At 39.5% G+C, this 25,882-nt stretch overlaps 1 protein-coding gene across 6 annotated transcripts in view; it reads right to left on the bottom strand.

Moving 5' to 3' along the window:
- Positions 1-25,882, bottom strand: part of Rp1 (RP1, axonemal microtubule associated) — a 462,084-nt gene that overhangs the window by 128,981 nt on the left and 307,221 nt on the right. For 3 of the 6 annotated variants that reach the window (XM_063288395.1, XM_039110769.2, XM_063288396.1), the window contains 5 exons: positions 23,089-23,221; positions 22,309-22,460; positions 19,623-19,777; positions 4,606-4,664; positions 4,245-4,289 (listed from right to left, as the gene is read on the bottom strand). In XM_063288395.1, the coding sequence (XP_063144465.1) occupies positions 4,245-4,289; positions 4,606-4,664; positions 19,623-19,777; positions 22,309-22,460; positions 23,089-23,221 (544 nt within the window). Of the gene's footprint in view, positions 1-797; positions 1,071-4,244; positions 4,290-4,605; positions 4,665-19,622; positions 19,778-22,308; positions 22,461-23,088; positions 23,222-25,882 lie in introns of those variants that run through there. The other 3 variants (XM_063288397.1, XM_039110771.2, XM_039110770.2) reach the window with 2 other exon arrangements.

Below are 25,882 nucleotides of genomic sequence, written 5' to 3'. Positions count from 1 at the left end.
TGGCTAACTTGAAATGTCATAAACAAAACAAATTGCTCCATAAATTCATCCTAATTGAAATGTTCAGGATATAGACAGAATATAGCCAGACTCTGCCATAATGTACTATAAAGCCTTAGTCTAATTTCAAAAAGAATCTCTGTTCACTACCTTGAAACTTTATGAGGCTGGCCTTCCATCCTGACCTTTGGCCTGTGAACCTCTGATTCTGATAATGTATAGCTCCTTTACTCCACAGCTAAAAAGTTTGCTATAGTCTTCCCTCAAAACCAGCTCTGAAATCTTATGAACAAGATGGTCAGGCTTATCAATCTAATAACCTTCTTCCTTGGTACCAATTTTTGTATTAGCTACTGTCCTAGTTTGCTTTACTGTTTCTGTGATGAACACAATGGACACATGTGATTTGAGGAGGAAAGGGTGTATTTCAGCTTATAACTTCAAGATCCTAATCTGTTTCTGAAGGAAGTGAGAGCAAGAACTCCAGACCTGGACTTGCAGCAGACACCATGGTGGAACATGCTCACTGGCTTGTCATCAGGCTCTGGTTCATTTACCTTTTTTATACAGCCTAGGTTTGTCTCTTATGGTTTGTACCATGGTGGGCTGGGCCCTTCTATATCATTTACTAATCAAGAAAATGCCTCTACAGACACTTCCTCAATCCAATCTGATGGATGCAGTTCTTTTATCGAATTTCCCTCTTCCTAGGTGTGTTTTAGTTTGTATCAAACTGACAAGCTGAGGGTAACTATGACAATTATTTTCTGTCTCTCTAACAAAATCATCTGACAAAGTAACTTAAAAGAAGGATTTATTTTGGAACTTGAGATGGTACAGTCTGCCATGGTGAAGAAGGCATGGAAGAGTTCGGCGTAGCAGAAGGTTACAGTTGAGATTTCTTGTAAATCAGTGAACCAGGAAGCAGTGAGCGTGGACTGAGCTAGGCTTTAACACTCAGTGCCTGCCTTCTAGTGAGCCACGTCCTTCTGCTGGGATTGTAACACCTATAGGTTCCACAACTCCAAAATGCACTCTCAGCTAGAGGCCAAGTCTTCAAACAAGTAAACCTGCAGGAGATGTTTCACATTCAAATCATAGTGATCATTGACAAAATGCTTTCAACGTTACAGACATAATTATGGTTGCCTGTTTAGAACTATTACTCTTCATTGTTCACATGTGCTCTCTAATTCTTGGAAGTAATGTATACATTTTCAATTTAGAATTCCAGCTCAAGCCTTTTATTATTTAAAATTTATAATTTGTCACAGACATATTAAATCCCTTAAGATTACAAAAAGTTCCCAAAACATTGGTGAAATTAAGCCTAGAGTATATACATGCACAATGTTTTCTTATAAAATCATAATAAATAAAACATAACCTGAAGTACAATTTCTAATATCAATAAATTCAAGTGCTAGTCTTAATGAAGACTTTGTCTTTCAGTAGAAAATTTAATGAATACAATCTTAAGAAAATTAATATCAGCATGAACCTTGCCTAGTTGCAAATTATTAAAGAACATATGCATAAGTCTTTAAGATATAGAGATTTATTAACCTGTTATGCATATTAATAATTAGAATTATCCATTTGATCAAGATGTACATTAAAATATAAGCATATTAGTAACATGATTTCTGGTTGATCTGAAGAGGACCTGATAGAAAGCTAAGCAAAAAGGACTTATATAAAGATTTTTAATCCAATATAAAAGCATAATTAATAAATATAATTACTTCAGAGTGGGTAAGATGACAGAGTAGTAATTTCTTAAGCATATTCTGTAAATGAGACCAGCCAGGGTAAAGAAAGCTAACCAATTCCAAAAAGACAAATGGAGAGAAATCATAGAAAAGCATGAAAGAGGTGACAAGATAGTTAAGTACGACAAAGAAATAAAAAGTTAATGTAAAAATGTAGGAAATAGTCCCCAGTTCCAGTTTAAAGTCCCTGTGGGAGTTTAAGAGAATGAAGTAAGACAGAATCCATGACATCAAATTGGCACTACTGACAACAGGATAACCCCACAAGTGTCACATGAGTATAACAAACCTTATTCAGTAGAGAATTTGGTATAATAATTACTCCCTCTACATGGTGATCATGATTTTAAATCAGCTATGTCACTGCGGATAGACTGAAGTCCTGTGTACCTGAGTACTGTCTTAGGGGAGGGGCTATTGCTTGAGATTATTTTACTCTGGAGACCTGAAAAAAGGGAGCACTTGCAAGGGAGCAAGCACAGAACACCTTGCCACAAGGCCTATGTGGAAGATGACCAACATGTTGATGATTAGGGTCACAATTAGAAATTCTCAGAACTCTGCAGTGTTAGTGAGCCCCAGTAATGGACACAGGGTTGATGGCTTTGTTCTCTGATGTAAGTGGTAAAACTCCATCTCCTTTATGATTACAGCAGAGGTTAACATCTCTAAGCTCACCATCAGAAATTCCACAGCTTCCAGAACTGTGTCCCTGCCAAAAATTGTCTATTGTTGGATGAAAAGGGGAGACTTGAGCCCCACATCCCATGTACCCTTCAATGTTACCTCCCACTATTTAAAAAAATTGTGGGATGAAGCTGTGAAACAAGTGGGTCAAGAAATGGGTGCCAATATACAAAAGAAGAAAAGCCTACATCCTACACTGAAATGGCTGAAATGTCAGACAGTAAAATTTCTAGTTTAAAAATTACTCCTAACATCAAAGAAAATAACAAAGAAAGAAAGAAAGAAAGAAAGAAAGAAAGAAAGAAAGAAAGGAGGGAGGGAGGGAGGGAGGGAGGGAGGGAAGGAAGGAAGGAAGGAAGGAAGGAAGGAAGGAAGGAAGGAAGGAAGAAAACAAAAACCAAATCAAAACACACCGAAAATTATAGTCTTTTAAATAAATAGGTGGTGGGTAAACTGATGTCCACATTTCAAAGGATGAACTTATGTACCTAGCTCTCACCCTGTAAATAATCTATTCAAAATGGAATAAAGTCATTAATGCAAGACAAAACTTTACAGCTACTAGAGAGAAAACACTTAGGTCATAAGGCTAGGAAAGTCTTTCTGAGAATCAGAATCCCAGATCCTAGAAAATAATATCAGGACTTGAAGAATGAGAGTGCATAAAATTAAAAAGCTTTTGTACAGCAAAGGAAGAATCAGTACATTGAAGCCTACATAGAGTGAAAAAGCTCACTACAGTCTTCATGTGGTAAGGCATTAATGTCTAGAGTACAAATAAAACTCTAAAAGTAAGTGCTAATAGAACAATTAGCTCCCACAGTAGGTGAACAACTGAACTCAACAGAAAGTTTTCAAATTATGGCGTACAAGTAACTAGTATATGGGGGTGAGGGGAGGTTTGACAAACTTGGCCATAAAGTCTAGCAAAATCAAACTGTACCATCATCATATCTCAAACCTGTTAGAATGGCTATCAGCAACAACAAATAAAGCAAAACAAAACAATTTTGCATAAATGTGTGAAAGGGAACCTTATACACTCTTACTGTGAATACTAACTAGCTTAATTCTCACTTATGGAGAATTCTTACAACCTAAAATTAGAAGGAACAGAGAATTTTCCTATGCCACCCTTAGGTTTGTACCCAGATGAAACAAAGACTGCACAAAATCGAGATGCTCGAACATCCTATTGTCCTGCAGCCGTGCTCACAACAACTGAGTCATGAAACTAGCCTAGAACAAAGAAGATGTGGGGTACACACATAATGGGGCTCTCCTAACCTGTAAGGAAGAATGAAATCATGTCATTTATAGGAGAGTTCTTAGAATATGAGACAATCAAATTAAAGGAAAGGGCCAGATTTGGAAAGACAATTTCTGCTTGTTTTCTTCTCATATGCAGAATACATTTAAAATGAACAAAACTCATGAATGCCAGAAGAAAGGAAATTGGAGACAAAAGAAGGTAAGGGATGGATATAATCAAGAATGTCATGAGGAAATCAATTATTTTTTATAAATAACACGTACTAATAATATTTTAGAAACATAAAAAAACATTTTGAAGTGATTGCTTCTCATAATAGGAGGAGCAGAATTTGTTCTTGTCAGCTTTTTAGAAGTATTTCGAATTTTATGGGTTTTTTCTTGAACTCATTTAAAGTATTTCTAATCAGTTGTTTAAACTTAATAGTAATGTGCCATAAAATGTGCAAAGCAGAAAATCTGGAAATATTAAGAAATTATTCTAGAGGATTAGAAGATGAAAAATACATTTACCATTTGCTTCCTCTTGTATTTTAGATGGGTGATTGGTTTGCATTTCTGTAAAAGTAAAAGTGAGGGGAAATTAATATTCTCTCTGGTTGATGGCATTGTAAGCGAGAAGGACAACAAGGAGTATGAATTTAACTGCTTAACAGTGACCGATTCACCAGCTGATTCCTTCTGCTAGGTAGGGTAAGCAGCATCAGCAAGACACACTTCCATGTATCTGTATTTCCTCTGGAGGCGATAGCTATCCATGTCACACTAGCAATGGGGACATTCTGGGACATCATGGGAGGTCATCTTCTATGATGTACAATTGTAACAAGATCATCTTCTACCTTCTTCCACTGAGAGTTGCCTTAATCCTCACCTTGACAATAAAGTTCAATCTCCGAATGCATTAAGCCTTGGGACATGAAGGGAATCCACCTGAAGAAAATGAAAAACAGAAGAAAATAAGGAAATCCACTTTCTTGGGTTTTTTTTTTACCTTCTAGACATTGTCCCCCTCTCAATCCCCCATCCAGCATCCCATTGCTCCTCCCCCTTGCCTGTGAGAGGGTGGTCCCCAATCCAGCAGGCCTCTCCCTTCCCTGAGACGTCAAGTCTCTCTAGGATTAGTGCATCTTCTCCCACTGAGGCCAGACAAGCAGACCTTTGCTATATATGTGTAGGGGTGGGGGTGGGGGGTCTCAGACCAGCCTGTATATGCTGCCTGGTTGGTGGCTCAATCTCTGAGACCTGTAGTTCTTTTAGACAGGACTAGCCCAGCTAGTGTATGCTGCCTCCTGGTTGGTGGCTCAATGTCTGAGAGATCTCAGGTGTCCAGGTTAGTTGAGATGCTGATCTTTCTTGGTTGGTAGATCCTCTCCCCTCTTCCCTTCCTCCTCCCTTCACATGGCTTGACTCAAGGTCATATTCACTCTAGACTCTCCCAGATGACTGTCTGTCTCTGCCTGTGCTCTCCCTTTTATCTAAATAAATCTTTCCCTTCACCATTCCTAAGAGCAGTCAGGTTCTTCCTTTTTTATTTCTTCTTTTCACTCACTCCTTGTTGTGTGATAGCTGAAACTCATAGAATAAAATGTCCCTGAACTGGGCTTCTCAGCTTCAATTTCTAGCTCCCAGTGAAAACATAGGAGCTGCAGCAAGCTGTAATGGGTCAAACCGGAACCCACTCATTGCCTGGAGAAACTCTTCACAGAAAAATGAAATGTCACCATTTTAATCTTTCCTCTGCAGAAGTCTGTCTTGTTGTCATATGCCCTGATGTAAAATCTTCCCTTTGATGACTAAATTATATTAACCTTAAAACTCATTGAAGCTATAACTACCTTGGAGAATATACATAAACTAATAGTGTATGCTAGCAGCTCCCCCAAAAATTAACCAAATTTCTGAGTCACAAGCTTTCTGCTGCAGAAAAATGTCAAAAACCACTCTGACCAGGACCAGCAGGTCATTCTTCAGTGTCAGGATCCTAAGGAAGAGGACCAGGATATCAGAAATAAAGAAGGTAGGAAAATTGTCTCAGGAAGTCTTTCATAAGCTCTGTCTTTTTTTTTTTTAATCTTTATTTACTTGAGTATTTCTTATTTACATTTCGATTGTTATTCCCCTTCCTGGTTTCCGGGCCAACATCCCCCTAACCCCCCCTCCCCTTCTATATGGGCGTTCCCCTCCCCATCCTACCCCCATTACCGCCCTCCCCCCAACAATCACGTTCACTGGGGGTTCAGTCTTGGCAGGACCAAGGGCTTCCCCTTCCACTGGTCCTCTTACTAGGCATAAGCTCTGTCTTAATGTCAAACAAGTTTATTAAGAATCACAGAATCTGCTGTAGAAGTGGCTCAGCAGTTAAGAGCACTGGCTGTTCTTCCATAGGCTCTGAGTTTAACTCCAACAACCATATAGAGGCTCACACCCTCCTATGGCACTCAGATGCACATGCTGATAGAGCACTCATATACATAAAAATGAATACATCTTTAAAAAAGTCAATAATCATAAAAATTACAGAATCTTATATATACTTTTGCAGAGGGAAATGAAATAGAGTCAGGATAAAACTATCATACAATGGGAGCAAGTTAGTCAAAACTAATTAAACAATGTTGCACTAAGAGAATGTAGGATATTTCATGTGACTCAGATAAAACACGATAGTGATAAAAGTTGGTTTCTCACTATCTAAAGCTGCAGTTCCCGTCCCAAGGTCCTACCCCTGGGTCATTATTGACTCAGGTGAACATTCTTGATTTAAGACAAGGAACTGGATTTCTCTAAACACCAGGACCTCAGGAAAGCCTTGGATCAGCCTGCATCCCAATACTAGACTCAGAAAATCAACTTTTCTTTACTGATTTCTTGGGGGTTAGTTTTGCTGACTAATTCACAGAGTGATTTGTTGACTAGCTCATGAATGATCTGCCTCATTCATAAAACTGTTGTCAACCTGAAACGAAAAAGCCATTGGAAGGATTTCATGTGCTATAAAGTAGTACAGAAATGTCATGATTGTGCCCACCCAAAACCACAGTTACTGCTACACTATTTTCAAATGAACATCCATTTTTCTTCCTGTCTACTCAGTGAAGACCTAGAAAGTTTGATAAATACCGGGGCTATCAGAGCAGCCAAAATATGGATTCTGACCTGGGCTCCAACTATCAGAGAAATATAAAAATAATATGCATGATAAAACATGGTAAATGTGACAGTAAGTACATCAGCAATATCTAGTCTCCTTTCCTCCTTACAGTAAAGAATAAGACCAACCCTGAGTACCAGACATGAAAGGTAAGTAAAAATGAGCCAAAATATTTCAACAAAGAATCAACACTGAACTGAAGGCTGAATAGTAAGCAGTTGCCTTATAGGCACTGGAGAGAGCAGGAATGGCCACAGAGTGAGACGTGGACAGTAGCAAAAAGCAAATGATGGGCTGGATTCATGTAACTGGGCATGTAGTGAAAGCTGTAATCCCAGAATTCAATTCAGCAGATACACAGTACATGCAAGGCCAGGACCATATGGGGCCTTCTTTCTTAAAGCGCACGCGCGCACACACACACACACATACAAAAACACATACACACACACACACACACACACACACACACGCACACACACACACACACACACACATGCACACAGACATACAAAAACACACACACAAACACATACAAACACACACACACACACACACACACACACACACACACAAACGGGGGAAGGGAGAGATAGGATAGGACTTTTAACTCCCTAAACCTTAGTTTCTGCATCATAAGGAAAATAATATACTTATAAAATGGTAAAATGGGATTAAACACATATTAATTAACCATGATAACAGAAAGTGATAAATAAATAAGAAATGTTAGTTATTGCTCTTGAGTCTCATTGCCAAGTGCAGTACTACATTCTTAGCAAATGTACTCAGGGTGATTGTGAGTAAAGTAACAGAAACACATCCTTTCTCAAGACAGACTTTGAAGAGGTGGACCTTGTGTTTTGATGTTGGCACCACAGTGAGAAATCTGGATTAGTCAACCAGATAGTCTTTCATAAGATCTTGGCCTAATAGATCTAGAAACTGTAATCAAATTTACCTCACAAAGAAGCTACACAGTATTGCTGAGGCTGGTTGAAAATATGAGACCAAACTGAAGCTGTGACTCAACAATAGGGAACAAGACACCATCCAATCAAAGAAAGGCAGAAAGAATACTATTCAGTGTCTGATTCCAGCATGGACCCTACAGTCAGTCTGCCTGTCAATCTCTCTCTGTTTTACCTTACCACCAATTCTTCCCTCCAGATCTGCTCATGAAGACAGCGGAGCAGACTATAGTGCTCTAATGATCCGTCTGCAGTGCACACCTCTCTTTTTCATGTGTGCTTCTGCATACAGCCAAGTCCCTCTATTCTTTCAGATGTATCCTTCTGCAGACCTGTCTGGGCATGCTGCTAAAACCCTCAGTGCAAACTTTGGTTTATACTTAAAACAGTTAAAAGTTAACTAACTAGGATTTGGAGTTAAGATTTCTGTATTAGGTCAAGAAGGTTTTCCAAACCTACAAACAGGAGGCTGGAGAACTGGGCTTTGAGGAAAGGATGGAAAGGGAGTAGAATACAAGCTGATCTCCTGAAGTTTGCTTCCCCAGGTTACTGCACACATGATCTGTAGAGGGCCGCTTTAACATTCACCACCACAAGATGGCGCTGGCTTCCACTGCGCCTCCTTCCGCCATTACAAGATGGCGCTGGCCTCCGCCGCGCCAGCCGACTTCCTTTCAGGAAGTTAACCGTGTGAGCATGTGCAAGAGTGCCTTCGTGCCAGGCCTTTGCCCACTCCCGGGCGTGCCTTATGAGATCATGGGTAAGCAATCAATCAGGTGTGGATGCGCCGTGCTAGGGTGTATATAAGCCACGCCATGCGGGCGCGCGGGGCTTCTCCTTAAGACTGAATAAAAGTTTTGGCTGTAGCAAGGATCCGTATGTCCCCGCGTGTTTTCTTGCTGGCGAGATCGCGCGAGGGACAATGATCCACACACAAGCAAGTGAATATATATCACCCCAATTACTAGTAAGGACTTTTTCACTGGTGTCAATGAAAATTCAAACTAAAGATCATGATGAGAATAGAAAAGATTTGGGTGATACTACCAAAAACACATGAGCTGCTATTACTGGACTCTTCACTGCTTCAACCATCCTCCTCTCCTTACCTATTCAGTAAGTGACCTCTCTCTGGCTCCTGGAGCCAATGAGGCCTCCAAGGTATCAATCACCTGGAACTCTGTCTGGCTTCTGAACCTTGGAATGCCCACCACATAGACATCTGCCTACTATGTCTGCCAGGGCCCTACTATCTATCTACTCTCTATCTACTAAGCCTGTAGCTTCTTTATGCTTTCCTAGCCTCTAACATAATGGATGGGTGGGGTCCTGCTTGTTCCTCCTTGTCCTTCATGGATACACTGTTCTACATCCCTCAGCTCCCTCCTGGAATCTATTGGAACCCTCCCTATAGTGTAGTTTTTTTTGCAACCCATCCTCTTTTTCTAATCAGACTCAATTCCTACCTCTATGAAAGCCTTGCTGTCTTACTATAAACAGTTTGGCCTCAGTACAGCTCAGTGGCCAAAAATGGCACACTTGAGTTCTAATTTCTTGTAGATTATAACAACTTCTCCCACTGCATGAGCGAATGATCCCAAAGTCTCTCTCTCTTTTTTTTTTTTCTTTTTTTTTCGGAGCTGGGGACCAAACCCAGGGCCTTGCGCTTGCTAGGCAAGTGCTCTACCACTGAGCTAAATCCCCAACCCCCCAAAGTCTCTTATCTCTAAGATTTTACAACTTTCTACCCTTAAATCTTTTATCTCTACAATTTCTCTGTGCTCTGCTCTAAGAAGTCTTTTAATATTATTGTGTGAATACTCTTTATCTCAGAGTTTGTAGGTATCTGTTAGTAAGGTTAAAAATAATCTGTAAACTTTATAACAGAGAGCTTAAAACTTGTAACCAAAAGGTGAATCTTAATTTGTCATATGTGACTCATCTCTTCTTTAGAAAAATAGGTTTCCTTATTGTATATGCAATTTGGACTGGACTCTTGTTTAAAAATAGATCCAGTAGGAAAACAGATATTGTAAAGAGCGACCATGTGACTTGCCTCCATTCTGGTTGATGACCTCATCAAGATGGAAGCAGCATTGTGACTAGTAGCCATCTTGATTGATGTTAAGGGGTACATGCTTTGAAACTCTACTACCAGCTGGGCACGCCTGTAGTCCCAGCTACTCCAGAGGCTCAGACGGGAGGATTGCTTGAGTCCAGGAGTTCGAGGCTGTGGTGGGTATCTGCACTAAGTTTGGAATCAATATGGTGACTTCCCGGGAGCGGGAAAACACTAGGTTGCCAAGGGGTGAACTGGCCCTGGTCAGAAACTTCACCACCATCTTGGTTAAGATGAAAGTGTGATTTAAAGCAACTAAAGCACCAATTACAAAACTTCTTAGCCCTACTGAGACGTCTGCTTATGATCATATCCATGTTTAGACTAAGGGGACAATAACAAAATATCTTGGGTTAAGATGGACTTATATGATTAAATATAATCAAGATTTAAAAATTCCTAAGGTTATAAAGGCTTACTCAATGTAACAGAAATTGACTTAGACATTTATGACTAACCACTTTGTGTCTTTGCCAACTCTATTTAATTCCAGAATAAATATCTAAGGCTTATTCAGTTTACCAAAATCTGTCTTAAAGATATATGTCTAAAGTTTTATTTTTGATGCTGAAAGATCTTCAACTCAAAAATTTTAAGACCCAAACTTAATAGGGATAAAACCATAAAATCTTAATCTAACAAAAGTTACTAACATGTAAACTGTTAAAAATAATTAAAATATGCAATTTAATGCTTGGTCACCTTATAAACTGTCAATGTTTTTATGTTCTCAGAGCTGTGCCCATAGCCATTCTAAGTATAGATATAATTCATTTAATGTCAAGTTTTATTTAGCCTCCTATGTTTTGTCAAGGTTAAGCCTAACACAAGTAACAACCAAAAAAAGTACAGTTTATTTAATACTTTATAGTAATACATGCATACTTAATAGATAATAGTCTGTAAACTCTTCAGAGATTTGCTGAATATAGCATTTAAAATGTTTAATGAAAAATCTCCATGCTAGACAGAAATGCCAGCTCGTAGAATTGACCATAAAGTCTCCAAGGGAGATGTCACCTGGATTGTGATAACACTGTCCAGTGGGAAAAGAACTGTCCCATGCCTTGCCAGCTACCAAGGCACTATTCAAACTCAAGAAACTTTTTGTTGGTTGCCCTACTCTGCTGGCCAAGGTAAGTTCATTTTTCTGAGTTCTTCTCAAAGGAAATGCTCTAAGACTTCTGGGTCTGGCAGCTAAAGGCCAATTCTGCTAACTATAGTTTTGTCAGGAAGCATGCCAGCTACAACTGCCTTTTCTTCATATATAAAAATCAGGCCTTAGGCCTCAGGCCTCACTTTCCTAGGTCTCCAGCTGAGACCTAGCTACCAGATTCTGAAACTTGATAAAACTGACAGATTCTTTGCAAAGCTAGAGCCCTACCCTGAGCAGATACCTGAGAAGGGCTTGACCTTTTCAAAGAACTTGTCCCCGGAAGACTGTGGCCTCAGCATCTAAGAAGAATATCTTGCAGTTTAATGATTTACCTTATGTCCTTGGGCACTTCCCAGTACTCCCCCTCCCTAAGCTTCAGTTCCTGCTTCAATTCCTGCTTCAGAGCTTTAAATGCTGTACATTCCTCTCAATAAATGAGACCTTGACAACAGAACCTTGCTTGGTCTCCTTCTTTTCTTCCCCCCTTGACCCTTAGGTAGCACCTCTTCGGGACCCTGAATAACTGGACCTGCTGGACAGGTCAATTCTTTTAACCTTAAAAATTCGGGGTGGGGGTGCTTCACAAGCTTTTACTATGACTCAAAGGCTTGCTTCCACTGCTCTTTCTACAAAAAGATTTTATTACAGATTATAAACACTGGTAATACCAACATATTGAAAAAATTTTTTAAAAAATGTCAGCTTGAAGGAATTGACTTGTATCTACCTCTCACAGATCAATTGGAATCCAGAGAAGTATGCCTATCAACCAATGACTTTAGCTTCCATGCCTATTCCAAAGGGTAAAATCTCTCTCTCCCATGGGCTTGAGACTCCCCTCTCCCAACTACCAGGACTATGGGCCTGAAACTTTGAAGCATACATCCAAGATAAAAAAAAACTCCCTAAGCTCTTTAACTTTACCTTCTGTCCCTGGTCTGTATCTGTTCAACAGATTTCCAGTCAACTGAAGACTACAAAATGTACTTTCCTAGCCCTAGGTGGTTCCACCAAACCTGGGCAGCAAGCAAAACCAATACCCACCTCCCCCACAGCCTGCCCTTTGAATAGCATCCCAACCTTCCTGTACTACCTCCAGACAGCAACACCCCAATTTAGGCAAGAGATAGCTATGGAAGAAAGTAATCTGCCCTTTCATTATTGATAAATGACTGAACTATTGAATCTCAAACTCAGAGCTTCTCAGTACCTATAGCTCCTCCCAGGACTTCTCACCTCACCCATAACCTAAACCTCTCCACCCAGGGGCTGGGTTTCTGCTTCCCTTCCCTCAGCCTGATTCCTATATAACTCAGCCATTTTAGTTACACCAGTCTTTTGGTCATCTGGCCAGAGCACCTCCTTTGGTAAGTGACTCCTCTCTTGCTCTCCCTCCCCCCATCCTCCACTGGACAACCCCAACATGGTCCGGTTTGTCTGCTGCCTGGCTTCATCCTAGACTCTTTCCTCTGACTACTTTCACTCTTGTCTGTATATAATAAAATATCTACTTATCCATGCCTCCATGGTAGTCATCATGTTCTCCTCCTTTGATCTCATATTTTCATGCAATATGTTTTCAGTGAGGAGCTGATTACCAATATTGAAATGGTAAAAGAAATCCTTGAGTCTATACTTCCAGCCCCACCCCCAAGTAAGCAGGATTCATCTCTGCACCTCATTCTGTCAGTTTCCCACCATCACTTCTTGTCACCTTCTCACCAAGGAATGGCTCAAAGTGACAAAGAAGAGCACAGAAATATGTGACATGCTCAGAATAGCAAGGCATGATTAATACTGACTTCTTTCAGAAAAAAGTCAATGTAATTAAATGATTGCTCACTATGTCCTGACAATTTTTATTATTCTTTTTTCCCTATAAAAAGTGTTTTACGTATTTTTACTTTATCAAAACATCTACATCTTTTCAAAGTCTATGTTGCTCATCATTTCCTTTTATTTCCAGAAAGGAAAAAGAAAATGATTTATCTATAGGTTAATTATTTTGAAAATAAGTGGATATATAAATTACGGTTAATGAGACACCTGAAGCTGTTCCTGAGATAGAGAACTAACATAAATCTGTGACCTCTAGTTTCCCCACTTAGAATTCTGTGATGCTCATCCTCTTTTCCCTTCTTTCTCTTATTTTTTCTTTCCAGAAATATTGACTAAATTCTCACTTGGTATACAAAACCATGCTGAGAATTAAAATGAAATGCCTAATGCCCTGTCCTTAAGAAGATTATTATCTGGTACCCAAGACAAACACTTCCACAATGACAGTGGTACATACTGAATGGAGTGCTAAGTGAAACATTTGAGAGGATTTTGTTGTTGTTGTTGTTGTTGTTGTTGTTGTTGTTGTTGTTGTTGCTGCTGCTGCTGTTCTTATTGATTTAGATTATTTGTGTTTTAACATTTGAGGATTTTAAAGAAAGTAAACATGAGTTCACTCCTCGTGAGAAGCCAGGGAAAAAAGCTTCATGGAATGGAGAGCTGCTTGTCTTGTACATGAAAGAGATTTATATAAATACGAGAGAAGAAAATAAGGTACTACACATGAAGTCTTGAGAAATGACCAGTGTAACTTGGAGAAGGTTTAAGGAAGGGTGCAAATTTTGCTTTACTTATAAGAATTTTAAGACTAAAAAGTTAATGGCCAAGGAGGGTGGCAGTTCATTTGAAACTCATCATCATAGCCCTGCTCACAGAGGCAGTGTACAAGGTACTCCTATCAAATGGACTTATTTTAAAAAGGGCACAGCATCAAAGGGATGCTCCAGAGTCCTTTCCTGTCCTGCTCTACAGAATTCTCTATGAGTTATTTGTAAATTGACTAGTTTAGAAAACACTTCCTAAACATCCAAGATAGTTTTTTTGTCTTGTAAATAAGACTTTGTTTACAATTTTCTGCAGGTACAGACATTTCCTGTAATCTTCTTGGAAAGACTTCCAGAACTTGCAAAGCCATTAAGCAATGGAAATGCTTTGTGAATCACTACAGTAGGGGTGGGTGGAGATGTGTAGGGGTGGGTGAGGATGGGTAGAAGTGGGAAGAGGTGGTTATCAGGCTTGTAGAAGCTCAAGAATGTCTTGCTCTAAGATGCAGTCCTACTCAAAGACCCTCCAAGCAAGCATAGCAGTGGAGAGGTAGTCATGAAAGAAAATCTCACCATAGGTCAACTGATAATTTTCAGTTTTCAAGTTGAAACTATCTTGAGACAATTAATTTTGCTTTGCATAAACTCTACATGAAGAAGGCATCATCTTTCTCTTTTTTTTTACGTCTCTGTGTTAATTCTAATAATTATTCTTGGGTTTTGCTATTAGCACTTGAAAATGAGAATTAAATGACTATTTTGTTTATGAGTCACAGTAAGATTGAGACATAGTTAAACCTATAAGATTTTATACTCTAAGTTCAAATATTCACCCTGATATCCCTTAAAGATCATCATGTCTTGAGTATACTATTATATTCTAGAAAACACAGTGGGGACTGAAAGTAAAAATCAAAGACATCTTCCAACCTTGAGGTCGTCTACTGAGAGGAAAGATTAGTTAGGCAGATAAACACAACTGGTTAAACACATTAGATGTTGCATCAACAGTCTATGTCCTGTGAAAGGTGATGATAGAAGTCACATGGGGTTCAGAATACACCCCTGGACAAGGCTACACAGCTTCTGGGAATACTAAGTGAACTTTAATCACCAGTGCCAAGAGTTAGGCAGATACTGAAAGGCAACACCAACTGAGAAAACTGGAAGCCAAAGAGACCCGAAAGCACTGTCTGCAGGGCTTAGTTTGCTCCTGTGCAGTAGGGGGCAATTTCAACTTCAGTGAAGTCCAGAGGAAGCAAGGAAGGTCACATTAGCCTCCCAGTACAGACTGACCCCCTTTTCCCACAGGGCCTGCAGTTATTTCAGTGATACCTCTGACTCTTTAAAGTAATCACTAAGAAGGTACCAAAGAGTTCATGGAGATGTTCAGACTTTTGGGTCTCATTCAATTCAGCGTGTTATATTGATTAGTTCAAAACATTTCATAATAATGTTAATTTTTAAAAAAAGAAACACATAATAAGAGAGAAAAGTCACTGAGGTCTGTAGAAGGAAAGATAGATTGGGGCAAAAGTAGAGAATCCAACTATACCATAGAAGGATTTATGATTTGCAAATGGTTAGTTTGATCTGTGGTACAAATGTCTTTGTGCCTTTTTTCTTTCACTTTTACACAAAGCATGTGATTTTATCCTTTGTCAAAAAGAAAAAGCGAAGGAGAAGTGGGACAAGAAAGGGATGGATGAAGAAGGGAAGCAGGAAGATGGGAAGGAGGAGTTGAAATGAGACAAGAACGTTTTTAAGGTAATAATTATGCACTAAACATAAGCAGAGCCCTGCTTCTTTAGTTAGTATGCCTTATTCTCTGCTTCTCTGATGAAAGAGCTGCTCTGAGGAGAAAAGGCAGACACTGCTACACTGTCTTTAAAAAAATCTATTTTGTTTTTTAAATAAGTATCAGTTGTTTGCATTTAACTATGAAATCCCTGTGTCTCGCTCCCACAGGTAGAGTTTTTATTTTCAATAACTTGTTTGTACAAGTTCATGTCAAATAATCCTATAAATAGGTAAAGGACTTCATAAATGATGATGGTGAGCCTGGCAATGCTGGCCTTTAAGCTTATTAGGTTACTATAATCCTACCATGAATCACAATGTTTTTATTAAATATAGATACTGACTCATTTTTAATGATTTCACCATTATAAACAGGATCAAACACTCATAATACTACATGAAATTAAGTAGTTTAGAAACTGTGGAGCTTGCAGTGCACAATGTGTTGCAAGATTCACTCCAGTAGCATCCTGGAGGATTAAAGAATCCAGCCAAGTGCCATCTGCACCAAGAACCTCACAATAATCGAAGCCCCTGCAGATGTAATCATTAAGTTCTCACTGGAGTCAGATGGGCTTAGTCCAATGCTAGTGTGTTATCAGAAAGACACAAATACTCCAAGTGACAAAAATCATTTGACAATGGCAACGGGTTCTCAAGCAATGCTGGGAAGACCCAAAGAACATCAAGGATCATCAGCAACCACTCTCAACCAGGAGAGGCCAGCTGGAATAAGACCCCATAGGCTTCTGGGGCACCATGACTCAGCCAACTCTGAAATACCTAAATTCCTATTGTATTAAAAATACCAAGATTTTGGCCATTTGTTACATCAGCTGAAAGAAGTTAGTACAAATATTAAATGAGAACATACAAATCTATTCATAAAGTCAGTCAAATGTTTTCATTAATCAAATAGGATTTTGTTGTTGTTGCTGTTGCTGCTGTTGTTGTTGTTGTTGTTGTTCCAAACCTTACATGGCTAAAGCTGCATAATTGACAAACATTCCATGGTATGTATTTCTGCCTTTATTATACAGGCAAAGGGAAGAAAATAGTATCTTTCAGCAAATAAATAAAGCAAAACCCATAGAATATGGGTATGAAAGGGCAGTAAAAGTGATGAGAAACCCATAGGAAGTATTTATGGTGTAGTCACCATGAGATCCTGTCTACACCTTACCTAGGAATTTCCACTAAGCTCTCAGAAGGTGAGAGCAGCTGGCAGTCCTTCACCCACATGCACTTGGATTTGCTCCCTGAGAAAGCTCTAAGGGGCATGACTGACATGATCTTGCTTTTTCCTTTTGTGGTCAGTCTACTGAAACTTTATGCCCCACATCCCAGAAAAAAAAAATGTCTCAAAGAGTACCCTACCAATGAGAGTACAAGGACCTTGCATGGACCAGTTCTTGTATAGCTGCTGGCTGCTACCACACTCAATGTAGCCTTCCCACCTTCATCTGCCCGAGCTGACACTACAGAGAACCTATTGTTGATGGCTTCTAGATGATCTCTTTCTGCTGTGCATTGTTCCATTTTCAGAGAACACTCTACTTCTTTCAGAAGTTCTTTCAGAACTAAGGAAGCAGGCCCTCCCCCACCTCTTTATATCTGGAGACTGGGAAGGCATGAGTGCTTGGAAGTATGTTCCTCCTCAGAGTTCTGGAAGGATGAGCGTTGACCATCATTTCTTCTGACCCCATTCTGATTTGGGCATCAAATATTAGCATTTAATGGGCAGGGCATCAAACACTAACATTTGATACGTCAGTATGGTGCATATCTTTTAACTGACCATAGTTGCTTTATATATGTGGTCATAAACTTATTTTAGCTCCAACTCAGTTGGCACTGATTATCTCTTCCTTTCAGATGATGGTATTTTAATATCAAAAACAACAAAAAGTAAGGAGATTTCTCACATTTCAAAGAATTAACCAGGGTTGATAGGACAGAGTATAGGAAGTATAAAAATCAAAGGCCGGGTGAAGTACTCGATAGCCCTCAGATGTGGGGAATAAGATAGGGTTGCCTATGATGTCTGGAAACTGTGGGTGGGGCATGCTATCTTCATTACTATGTGTCCCTGTCACATGGGGAGACCTGTGGCTTCTAGTTGACCACATTATGCTAGAGGTCAAGGTTGAACAAGACCTTGAAGGATAAACTCCTTGAAATGGGGAGAGGAAAATGAGGAAAGGCATCCCCACATAAAAAGAGCCCACTTCATGAAGCATAAGCAATGTGCAGCAGAATCTTTGTGGGAGATAAGAGATGCTCTTAATGCACAAAATCTTGCAAGAAGATAGCTGTAAGAGCAAATTGGTAATGGGTGGGGGTGAAGTTGGAGTGTAAAGCTGCTAACAAACAACAGCTTAGTTTTTTGTTTATTTATTGTTTCTGGATTTTTTTTCCTTCATTTGTTTTGGTTTGGTTATTCTTGCTTAGCTTTGCTTTTTTATTAGGCAATTAAAATTGGTGAAAATCTACAAATGTAGAGAGAAGTGATTAAAATCAAGCTTTTAGAACATTTCCTCTTTTTCTTCTCAAAGGTTTAAGAGGAAAAACTGTCTAATAAAATATTAAAGGCCAAAATTAAAATTAAAATTACAACAAAGATAGAGATGAAAAGTCCAAGGTGAAGTCAAAGTGATGGTGGTTAGTGTAGTATAGTTTCTGCTGCTGAAATAGAACACTGACCAAAAGCAACTTGGGTAAGAAAGGTCTATTTGTCTTGTGGTTTACAGACCGTTATTGAATTAGACCAGAGGAACGAACTGAAGCAGAGGCTGGGGAAGAACGCTGCTTACTGGCTTGCACAGCCTGCTTTCTTGTACAATCCAAGACCGCCTGTGGAGAGGAGATACTGCCCCCAGTTGTTGGGCACTCCTTGTCAATCTCTAAGCAAGTAACCAGCCCCACAGATGTGCCCAGTGGCCAATAGAAAGGAGGCAAGTCCTCCACTGAGATTCCTACATGATTTCCCAGGTCAATGAACACTATCCAGCTTAGTGGTGTTATTCCTTTCAAAGCCATGGGCCTGCAGTGCTCCTTGCTGCTGCCTCTGCACTGCTCTTCTGTGCTCCCCTGCCCTCGAATCTCCATTGCCTTCTTTATTCCTTGCATCACTTCCCTAGTCAGGGTTCTCCTTTGTGCTGGTACTCAAAGTTGAAATTGTCTTAGAATTGAATCTGTCATCAAACTCATCCCCATAGGTTTCATTTACCTGGTCTTAGCCACTTTCCTGCTGATTATCTGTTAGGGAGAGGACATTGAATATTCAAATGTCCTCGGTGTAGGAAAGCTCAGAATATTGAATATTCAAAATTTCAAGGTGGTGGGGCTGTGAATGTAGCCCAGCTGAGGAGTGCTTGTCTCAGCATGGGTAAGGCTAAATCGAATCCACACCACAAAAAGAAGACACCTGCTATCAAATACACAACATTCCCACACTGGGTCTACAATACATTGAGGCTCCATCCTGTTCTTCAAGTTGGGGCCTGGCCCTTACCTGCAACTGAGATGCTAAACAATAATTAACATAATGTCATTTTTGAGGCTGGGAGATCTGAGGTGGAAAGTCTATGCAAACATCTGAAGACCAAAGCTGCCTCGTGAATAAACAATAACCTCTAAAACAGCAAGGAGATAGGGGTTTCTTAGGAGGCCCTAAGCTTAAACCATTGCTGGGTGAGGAATAAGAGTGCTGCCTTCAGCACCTAGGAAAGAACACTAACTATCCGGGTGTGAATTTTTGTCTATGACATATTCTGCTCTCAAAGTTCCCTTTAGACTCCATTCTCCATTTCCTTATAGAATTGTTTAAGCTCTACAACTTTCGTAAGGACACTAATATTTCAACAAACACTGTTCACATATTTCCCAGGGTTAAACATTGGACCCTTTTGTGACATACCAAGCAGCCAGTAAGAAAATAGAGCAGAAAATTGCCAGTGAAAGATTTACTGAGCCATCAATGAGTAGCCCACGGTGTGCAGCCCCAGGGAAGGACAGGACCCATGACCTGACAGAGACACACACCAGCTTCAGCAGCTCACTCCTTAAGAACATCAAGGGCAGGCTACCTTTCACAGGTGAAGATGGATTCTGAGGCACTGCCTGGCTCTTTGACGATGACCTTCTCACAGTACCAGTAGTGGGATTTGTCACGGGCCTCACAGTGCAACAGCACCTTCTGCAGGTTTCCTAGAGACACGGCTTCGATCTGAAATGCATCAATCTGGTGGAGAAAAGCCCATGAGATAACTAGAGTCCGACAAATGACAAATTCTGGCAATAAGAGTAGCCCAAGGCTGCCAGGAGTGGCACAGCTCTTGACGAGAGAAGATGTTACCACAGCAGAGGAGGCAATAAGGGAAGGAAACATAAGCAAATTACTTTCTAACTATTAAAAAAGTCTAGCTGTTTTCTCTTTCCGATTTTTACTTTCTTCGTTGTCCCTTCAGATGTGAAAGAAACTGTAACTAACAAGATGCCTCCCACTGCAGGCCCTGAGAAGCAGCTGCTTAGGAAGTGCTGACAGTGTGGCCCTTCCCATGTATGCTGATACCTGCAAAGGCATCAGAGATGAACTTGCCTTTCTCACTTCCCTTCCCTTTCTTCAGTAATACCTCTCATGCACCTTCCTCTGTAAATAGACTATGATCTGGAATTTGTTGTGAAAGTACCCTGTAATCTTCATTCCTAAAGGGACCCAGTTTATCACATCAAAATTGTGCTCTAAAAGAGATGCAGGACCTGGATGAAATGTTCTGCTAAAAACTCCTCCCCACAGCCCTTCCTCAAGACTGTTGGTTTAACTGAGGAACATGTCATGATTTGATATAATTTTGACAAATGTCAGAAAATGACAGTTGTCTGTTAGTTACTGTTACTCTATTTCCTAAGTTAGAAAAAGAAAAAAGAAAAAGAAAGAAAGAAAGAAAGGAAGGAAGGAAGGAAGGAAGGAAGGAAGGAAGGAAGGAAGGAAGAAAACAATGGATTCAGAATTGCTTGCATTGCTTTCAAGGGCTATGCAGTATTAGCTGTGATCCACTGTGTCACCATATTAAGTGTTCAACTTAGTCACCACAAATATTCTGGAGTCTAAACTGTTGGTTGGTGTTGCTAGAAAGCTCTCTGGCTTTACCTAGACTAAAGCTGCAGTGAGTTCAGTGAGGATCCCATGAAGTGATTCAGTGTCTGTGAATCCTCCTGAATGTGCTTTGGTAACCTCCTGCATTGTACAGGACAGCTTTCACGGGTATATTTCATGACAAGTGTCACCTGTTGCAGCAGAGCCAGCTGACTTCTTAACCCTGGAAGTCCTTGATATACCATGCATTAAAGAAAAATAATTTTTAAAAGAATAAACTCTGCAATTAACCAGGGAAGAAAAACATTTGTTTGCCCCTCATTCTAGACTTTAAAATTAATACCATTAAACTTACACCTTGACTCCTCATCACTCAGAGTGCAACTATGGCCCCTATTCAAGTTCAGTATCAGTCCAGAGTACCTTGTCCCCATTCTGTAGAGCATGCAGTCCATGAAAGTGAACTGAAGAAGACCAACCATGAAGATTACTTGGAAACTCTTAGCCCCTCATCTTGACTAGTTCCTTTAATACTGTACTGCCTCAGAACACTGTACATGCAGCTGGGTGCAATGGTGCCCTCACCATTTATCAGAAAGTTGGCTGAACCTCATACAAAACCAGCCAAACAATCCAGAGTACATTGTCTCAAAACAGAGTAAAATTAATAATATAATATTCAAGCCTTTGTTTCTGCTATGAATTAGTTCACACATGAATGCAAAGAAAAATGGGCATAACATTTTGGATGATTCTCATCCAATCAGAGCTCATCTTCCTACTTCCAATGGAAACTTTTTTATAATATTCACAAGGAAGGCACAGGTGAGGTTTATTTTCTCTCTAATGTCTTATAATTCACAGGCCAAACAAACAAATCTGAGAATAGCAGTATCAAACTGGTTCAAGGTGCCCTTTCCTTAGAAATGCACCTTTGGGTATCTCCTCACATTAATCCCACACTTCCACATAATGTCTCCTTCCCAAACAACCAGGTTCTCAAATACCCATAAAGAAGTTCCAAATGTTCAAATACATGCTTTCACATAGGACAAAAGGGCCTAACGCAGGACTTGATTTCATTCTAGTTGTCTTAAGAAAAGGCCATTGTGCTAACACATGAAATAAGTCCTTCTTTGGTTTGTCCTTCATAGTTGTTCTCCTCTTGTAGGTCATGATCCCTTTGGGAGTCACAGATCAGATATCCTGCATATCAGATATCTACATTTTGATTTAAAACAGAGGCAAAGTTAGAGTTATGAAGTAGTGATGAAATAATTTTGTGGTTGGGGGTCACCACAACATGAGGAACTGTATTAAAGTGTCACAGTAACAGGATGGTTGAGAACCACTAATCTAGTATAATGCTATGAGTTCATTAGGAGCATGTGCATGTAGATTGTGCTTTAAATCTTTTCAACTCAGTTTGTTTTTCTTACACTATTGATTTAATGCATTTTCTTTGTTCTATTGTTCATTATATATTTAGCACATCTCATTTATCATTCAAGAACAAACTCAAAGAAACACTTCGAAGTGGACAAAAACAAGACCCTTGAGGAAGTAATCAGGAAATTTGAATTAAAGATGTTCTAGCACTCAGCTGAAAACAGACAAGCACATTTCCCTTTTAAAGTTCATCTGGCTACATTAAAGACAACGTTGTAGAAACTCACCTGTCCTCTTTGAAACCGTACAGGCATGTTGGATCTGTGCAACAGTCGAAGGCCAGAATCTCCCCTTTCCCCATAGAGACACAGGGAGACTTCAGATTCTGTTTTTGCTTGTTTCAACTGCCCAGTATACACATCAACATGGTATCTCACTACTGACAAAGCAATGGGGGAAAAAATCAAAAGGAAATCTGTTACCTTTGAATTCAAACAAACAGAGATCTACATGTTTTCTGACAATAGTCAAAAAAACTTGCCTGGCATATCTGCTGTCTATATTTTAACCTATTGAAAAAACTTGTATTTTAATTTTATCACTAAATAGACATTTTTTAGATGGAAAAATAAAATATTACTTAAAAGGCTAATATACAAATTACATAGAAAGGTATTTAACCTCAGCAGGGAGAGCAACATGCTTTTATATGTAATGTCTAATGTTAAAATGATGCCACCAGTTCTAAGGAAATAAATCAAGATTGTAGTGATAGGTGAGTGGCCATCTGACTCTAGAAAAGGCAGACAAGACACCATGATGACATTTCTTATCCTCGCAGCCTTAGCTTTTGTGACTATCACTGGATCATAAGAACTATTTTGATATATGCTTAATCCCGTATCCTCCAGTGACCAAGGTTGTGACACTGAATAAGTCACTTCTTAATGAGTAAAACAAGAATTTAAGAAGCAGGAAAAATAGTCTCCAATCATTCAGAAGCAAATTCAAGCATCTACAAAACAGTGAATACATGCAACATATGTTACCAATGATTAATAACACACATGGAAAAACAGGCTTCCCTTCTTTCATTACAGGAAGTTCACAGACAATGTCCCCATCAGCCTGGTTCCGAGAGAGACACACGTTTGCATCAAAATTTAGAGTCTTTTGGCTCTTCACATTTTCCATTGTCACCTGGTATTGAAAGGAACAAGGGGCAAAGAAAGTGAAGCATACTTTTTCATCCATCTCTACATATGAACACACTACAAGGATTGCTCAAAGTGGTCACTGTGGTGCTGGGGGAATGGATGGTTGTTAGCAGTGGTTGTCTAGGATCATTGATCAGATATTTATTTTATTTTATGAAATATTTGACAAATATTTCCCTAAATGGCTTATTTTTAAAAATAGTTTTTTAATGAATACCAAGCACTTTGGCAAAATTCTTACAATTGTATCCATACTAAAATGAAAACTTGGACATTTGAAATGGACTCTGTCCAAGTGAAACTCTTAATTTCACCTGTAGCAAGTACAAAGCAAGTAAACTACTGGAGAAACTCAAAAGGAGAATCTGTTTCCATGTTAATCAGCAGAACAAGCTAAAGAGTAGAATGACATAGTTTCAAACACCTTGCAAGTACATCCCAACACATGCAGACTATAGAGAAGCCCGAAGAATGCCTGTTCATCCCAGCATGACTGCAGGACCTTTGCCTCCCCACTAGTAGATGAAATCTTGCTCCTTTGGGCTGTTTTCCCATGTCATGTCTTCATATCCCAATAGAGTAGCACAGAAGGAACTTCACAAGTATTTGTTTTCCCAACTTCATAAAGGATGAAATGCCCATCTTTTGATATCATCCCAGGTAATGAATGGTCTCTAAAAGGCCTCATCTCCCTCATATCCCTACCACTTACTCTACTCTAAAGAACAGCTGAAGTCACTGCCCGGGGCTCTTACTCAGACTTCTCTACTTGACACACCATCCATTTTATTCCAAGTACATTATGTCATCATTCTATTCACCCCACTCCCTTACGGTGTCCCTCCCAATGGCCACTTTCTGAATCCCTGCCTTGTACAGTTATTTCAAGTTGAACACACAAAATCAGAGATACAAAGCGAGGACTAACACATGGGAGACATGTGACATGCTGTCCTCTTCTTGTATTACCTCATTTCATATCCTTGTTTTCCCTTCTATTTACCTACAGAATGAGCAAGAGCTGAAAACCTATCACTGTAGGAATGCACCACATTGTCATTATTCAATAGTCAGCGAATAACATCTAGACTGATTACATTTCCCAGCTATTTAAAACACAGTTCCATCTCTTTAAAATTCCAAAGTCTCCCTCAACCATCACACTAGAACATATGTTTAAAGGTTCCAGATAGGCTCTAGTTTACTTCTCTATGTTCAATGAGTTGTTTGGGTGTGTCTTTGGTAATGCCCTTGACCCCTGCAGCCACTTTTCAGACAGCAACCCATTGTCTCAGAAACACCCTGGGTGGTTTGGTGATTTTCAGGGACCTCATTGAAACAATTGAATGAATCCCAGTCCCAATACTGGAAAATTCATTTGGTGACAAGTAAGGACTCATTGGGATTCTGTCACCCGCATTTTTAGGAGACCTCATTAGGGTCACCTTCATATATTTGGAGATTTCCCACAGCAATAGGTTTCCATACTGTCTCTCTAATGTTTTTCTATTCTAGTTGTCTTTCCTCACATTCCCTTCCTCAACCCTATGTCCTCTTCTTACTTGATCCAACAATTCACACCATACCCTGCCCTGAGTCCACCCATAAAATCCATTCTATTTATCCCTCCAAGGCAGATCTATGTGTCCTCTTAATCTCTTCCTCTATACCTAACCCCTCTGGGTCTATGGATTGAAGATTAGTTATCATTTATTTAATGGCTAATAGCCACATATAAGTGAACACATACCATATTGATTTTTCTGGATCTAAGTTACCTCACTCAGAATGATCTTTTTTCTAGACCACATAGACTAGAAGCATAAACATAAACACCAACCCATCCACAAAAGCTTTGACCTGCAATATATCCTTCCTACAAGATATGCTATGGCAATCATGGCATACAACTTGAGGGAATAACCAACCAATATCTGATTTAGCTGAATGCCCACTCCATAACATAGAACCTATACTCATCACTGCTTGGCTGGTAAAGGACAAGAAACTAGATAGTCCAGACACCTAAGGTAAAGCCAAGTACTACTGTTCTGAAAACAAAACAAGACAAAAAAGTTACAGAAAAATGACTTCCAATGATATGATGCTATAATCAGTGAATGATGTCTTCTTCAGTCATTATCAGAGAGGAGCAGTAGATGGGAACAAATACAGAGACATACAGCCCGATATAATACAGAGATAGATGCTTTGGAACACAGAGGTTTAAATGGAATCTCCTCATCAAATTACTCCACTCAAAATTCAGGGAACCCCCCTGAAGAGGAGGTAAAAAAAATATGTAACAGCCAGAAGGGATGGAGGACACCAGGACAATAAGGTCCTTTGAATCAACTGAGCTCATATGAAGTCACAAAGACTGAAGAAGCAAGAACATTTCAATCATGGGTCTACATCAGGTCCTCTGTGTCTACATAAATTATAGCTTTTAGCTTAGTGTTTTTATGGAACTCCTGAGTATATGAACAAGTGAGTCTCTGATTTTTGTGTCACCCTTGGGGCTCTTTTTCTTCTTTTGCATTGCCTTGCCCAGCCTTGATATGATGGTTTTGGTTTTATTTATTATATCTTGTTTTGTCACATTTTGTTATTATCTCTTAGAAACCTGTTTTTTTCCTAATGA

Source organism: Rattus norvegicus, chromosome 5 (assembly GCF_036323735.1).
Source record: "Rattus norvegicus strain BN/NHsdMcwi chromosome 5, GRCr8, whole genome shotgun sequence".
Taxonomy (NCBI): Eukaryota; Metazoa; Chordata; class Mammalia; order Rodentia; family Muridae; genus Rattus; species Rattus norvegicus.
The sequence above is the reverse complement of the archived record's forward strand: the minus strand, read 5'-3'. Positions and strand labels throughout refer to the sequence as shown.